The sequence below is a fragment of the Erigeron canadensis genome, chromosome 7 (assembly GCF_010389155.1).
Source record: "Erigeron canadensis isolate Cc75 chromosome 7, C_canadensis_v1, whole genome shotgun sequence".
Taxonomy (NCBI): Eukaryota; Viridiplantae; Streptophyta; class Magnoliopsida; order Asterales; family Asteraceae; genus Erigeron; species Erigeron canadensis.
The window spans coordinates 37,393,559-37,398,516 of NC_057767.1; the positions used below are offsets into that span (position 1 = coordinate 37,393,559).

Here is a 4,958-nt window from a genome sequence, read left to right on the forward strand (position 1 = left end):
CAAAACCAAAACAAGTAAGAAAATAATTGCCTCAAATTTTCTGCTCAAACTTGACAGACCTTCTTGGACTCTCCCTGCTCCCCTTATTATCAGCAACAAGAAGATTGACACACACCCAAAAATAAAAATTTGGTTTTTTTTTTTCTCTCTTTTTATACTTAATTCCCACCATTTCTTTTGGTGGATTTGATCAAAAAAAGAAAAAAACCCATGTCAGATTTATATAATCCTAATTTTTCACCATTAAGACCAGTGTCTCCACAAATTAGACCCAATAGAGATGTTGATAGGTTTGTTAATCTTTTTTTAGTGAATTTTGATGGGTTTTTAGTTTCATATCATAAAGTTTATGCTTTTTTATGTATTTTTTGTTTTTTCTAATACTTGGTGAATTGTTTTGCAGTCAGTATTTGGCTGAATTATTGGCAGAACATGAAAAGCTTCAGCCTTTTATACAAGTTTTTCCTTTATGTACAAGATTCTTAAATAAAGGTTTGTTTTTTATGATTTTAGATTTTAGGGTTTATGTTTTCTTTAGTGTATGGTTTGTGGATAACAAGTAACTCGACTAAAAACGATATCTAATCCGGCAAAGACGGGGTTTGAGGAAGATGGGACGTAGACTTTTATATACTTATGACGTACCCTAGGTAGAGAGACTCCTTCCAGAATGACCCGCGACTCGTGGGTGGGAGTATATTATAAGTTATAAATGAAAAGTTTTTTGTTTTGTTTTCGTTTTAATTAATAATTATGTGAGGTATATTCACTTGTTATTTTCTTGAAACTTAGTTAAATGTGAAGTTTTCTTGATTTATTTATCGACTACATAGTCTTTTAAAGTAACAGAATATGAACTTAAGCACACTAAGAATGTTAAATGAAGTTGCTTGATCGGTGAAACAGTGAAAGCGTCATTAGCTTGAGGTTTAACCGTGGTTGTGAAAAAGGCAGAATATAACCATAACCATTGATCTTTTCCAAGAGTTAAATGGTCTTTTAAAGAATCCTCGAATGTGTGACGTGGTCATAACAATGGTGTTGTCAACATTGGTTATCTGCGTCTTAGTTCATTAGCACTTAGATTCACTCAACTCTCTCTATTACACATTTAGGAGGTTTTTGGTTTGAAGTCAAGAGTCACTATTGATATGTTTCTGATCAAAAGATGAAATGGTAATGGGGATGGATATGAATAAAGATAAGAAGATAAGCCACGTGTTGCGTTGGATTTGTGAGAGACTAGAAAAGCGAGAATATATGACCAGAAAATTATTTTTCCAAGCTCATTCCGTTTGGCAGGTTTGAAGGTTTCTTAAGTTCATATATTTCATTGCCATCTTAAATGTCAATAGCCATCTTCCAAACACTCTTGTTAGGATGATGCTCATTCCTTCATTCTCATACTCGTCCCCCAAGCGATACCTTACCAACAGGCCAAAGCCTTTAGCCTAGCCATATTCAGGGTATATAAGGTGCTTCGCCGCTAAGTGGTTGAGGGTTCAAGTCCCAACTAGGACTAATGTGTAAAGTAGCTGTAGGTGGGTGTGTGAGATCAACGTTCCTAAAAAACCAATCACCGCCTTAGTGTCACTACTTTTTTGTCGAGGTCATTAGGGGTGTACTAGCTACTTTTTTTTGAAGGCCCGAGGCTTGTTGTATCTAAATGGAGAGCCTTGTGTTTTTGAGAAATTGGGTTTAGCATGGGTTTGTTATTCGTAAGTTTTGTGCAACATAAGTGTTTATGCTTCAAGGCAGAAAGTTTATATCGTTTGTGAAGAGCGGAAATATGGTATATGGTAAATTATCTTGTAGTTTATCACTTGTTTTATAGTTAGAGGCTTATATTTATGGTTTCAAATTGTTTCTGGTATGATTTTGAAGCATCTTAATGTTGGTATTGAGAAAAACTAGAAATGGCGATATTGACCTAGCTAATTATAATTAGCTCCAGGTGGTGTTTTATCTCAAGTCCGTCAAATAAAATAAAGTTAGCTGCTAGGAATAGTTTAAACAGCCCAATGTCTGTTCCTAACTCATACAAACCCATAAAAGAAAGCTTTGTCATGAACTTTCATTATTATTTTCATAGTTATGCTGCTCCTTTTAATCATAATTGAACTGAGTATTATTTATTAATTTCAAGAATAAAGACACAATGTTACTCAACCTAAAACTACCCCTTTTGCTACCTCAATAAAAAAGCCAGGACATGATATGTTTCTATGATTCAATATTCACTTCAATTGTTTGTTTTGCAGAAATCTTGAGGGTCTCTTCTATGTTGCATAACCAAGGGTTTAACGAGCATGACAGACTGCGGCATAGAAGCCCGAGTCCCATGGCTTCTTCAGATCTTATGTCAAATGTTCCAGGAACAGGAATTTCTGGTTGGAATGGTTTTCGACAAGAGGTAGTTATTTGAATTTTAACAAACTCCAAAACTTGATGTACACGTAAAGTTATATCTCTTCTACTTTGTTTATGAGAATTAGCGACTAATTAGAGCTCCAATATCTTTTGTACACCATCAGATATTTTTGAAACAATGAAAATTAATTAAGTTGTCATCTTTGGTGTTCTTTTTCTGCATGTTTATCTGCTCTGTATATATATATATATATATATGCTAAAGAACGTTAGCACATTTCTTAATTCACGAAAAAAGAAGAAAAACCATGACATTCTATCTTGTGTCATAGCAGCGATTAAGTGGAATGACAATGGACTGGCAAGGTGCTCCAGCAAGCCCTAGTTCATACACTGTAAAGCGAATCATGCGGCTAGAAATTCCTGTTGACTCTTATCCCAATGTAAGGTTTCAAGAAGTTGCAATAGTTGAAAATCTTTATGTAAAACTGCCCCAAGTTATTCATTACTTATAGGAAAGTGATTAAACTGTGGGTTGGGTAATCGGCCAAAATGGGTTCATGTCAAAATATGTATCTTTTGTGCCAGGTTAGACCCATCTACACTTATTTGTCCATTTATTGTTTTTTCAAAATATTTAATGCATTAAAATTTATGACGAACACAACATTTATTGAAAGTAATTAATTAATATCATTGACATGCCCCATACCCCGCATGTTTGGGATCAGGTATGTTGTTGTACGCAGGTAAAATGGTTGTCAACTTTTTGCCCGTTTAACTTGTTTGACCCATTTTCTAGTTTCCTACATATGATCTGGTAGCAGACAACATGAATTGACTTATTTTCATATATATATATATATATATATATGGGTTGAATGTGCCACCTCCAACTTACATCATTTTCCCCTTTTCTTTTGGGAGTCACTACTATCAATTAATATTCGTTCCATTCTCATATTATATATATGGAACCCACGAAACTGAGAATGTGCCAATAACATTATTTCTTTGAATTTTAGTTTAACTTCGTCGGCCGGCTTTTGGGACCTAGAGGCAATTCACTAAAACGTATAGAAGCTACAACGGGTTGTCGTGTGTTTATTAGAGGAAAGGGATCAATCAAGGATCCTGATAAGGTCTGCGTCTGTTTATACATTGAATTTTATTTGCCTAAAGTTCTCTAATCTGCCTTTGTGTGGTTTTTGGCTCTAATACCTGACTAATTAATGTTCTCATATTAATAGGAAGAGAAGCTAAGGGGAAGACCAGGCTACGAGCATCTAAACGAACCACTTCATATCTTGATCGAAGCTGATTTGCCTGCAACTGTTGTTGATTTAAGGCTGAGGCAGGCACAAGAAATAATTGAAGAGTTGCTCAAACCCGTGGTATGTTTCTTTTAAGTTACTGCCTAACATTCGTTATAAGTTGGAGCATTCGACTTTGAAGTAATTATTTTTTCGAACATATTGCACAATTTTCTATACTTCTATATTTTCAACACAAGTTTCTTCTATTTATAGCATGTCATGTACTTTTTGCTTATTTCTCCACAGTTTAAGTAGAGACATGTCAATCTGGAACTGGAAGCTGTTGTTTTGACTTAAAAAATAAAAAATTCACAACTAAAAAAGTACTTACGACTTTTGAAAGTTATAATTTAAGCTTCATTGATTTAGTTATAACTGATTACTTAAAACAGACTGATTTCTATATCTGACTTCCTATTCATTATAAGATAAGTTATTGAGATAATAATATAGGTAATCTGAAAGATACAGGATAATCTTGAACTAGAAAGCAGTCCACTCAACCTGAAAAGTAATTCAAAGAGTTTGGCGACCCCCCCCCCCCCCCCCCCGACCGCCCTTTTTCTCTTCCCCCTTCTCTTTTCTTTCGACGTATAATTATTTCATTGCTATAAGTTTTCTGACATAAAAACCTAAGGTATGGCAACAAATGGAAAGTTTTTCATAGTACAAATTTAACTTTATGATAACTTTGAGATGATGCAGCTTTCCCTAGAATTTAATACTGAGATGTCTCTTATAGAAGTTATAATAAGTGTAAGATAAATTTAACAGAAGTAAATAGTTCATAAAGTGTCATTATCTGGATACTTTCCTTGCTCATGTCCTATAATTATCTCTGAATTTACAGGATGAGACTGAAGATTATATCAAAAGACAGCAGTTACGAGAACTAGCCATGCTGAATTCAAATTTTCGTGAAGAGAGTCCCGGACCAAGTGGCAGCGTGTCACCATTCAACACAAGTGGCATGAAACGTCCCAAAACTGGGCGTTAGTAAGATCCTACCTGAAACCTGCTATACATATACACCCTGATATATATTATATCACTTAATTTTCTGAACAAAGTTGAAATGTATAGGCTGACTCTTCTGACCAGCGAGTTTCTTATTGGATTTTATGTTATTTTTTATTTTAAAGAAAATAGAACAGTAGGTACAGATTGGAGTATAAAGTTTAGAGCAAGGAATGATTCATTTTTCTTGTTTGTTTGGTGATGCATTTGTAAAATAAGATTCATTAAATTTATTCATGTGAGATTGTTGTTACA

The 4,958-nt window shown here is 34.2% G+C and overlaps 1 protein-coding gene across 2 annotated transcripts; it reads left to right on the forward strand.

Annotated features, from left to right (window-relative positions):
* On the forward strand, positions 1-4,958 carry LOC122607409 (KH domain-containing protein At2g38610-like). Of its 2 annotated transcripts, none has more exons than XM_043780376.1 (7): positions 1-290; positions 404-492; positions 2,262-2,413; positions 2,703-2,813; positions 3,396-3,512; positions 3,621-3,764; positions 4,537-4,958. In XM_043780376.1, exons 1-7 carry the CDS (start codon positions 211-213, stop codon positions 4,681-4,683), a joined length of 840 nt encoding a protein of 279 aa, XP_043636311.1. In that variant the 5' UTR covers positions 1-210; the 3' UTR covers positions 4,684-4,958. The 2 variants fall into 2 exon arrangements, with proteins under 2 accessions (XP_043636311.1, XP_043636313.1); XM_043780378.1 differs by having other exon boundaries at positions 3-290; positions 2,706-2,813.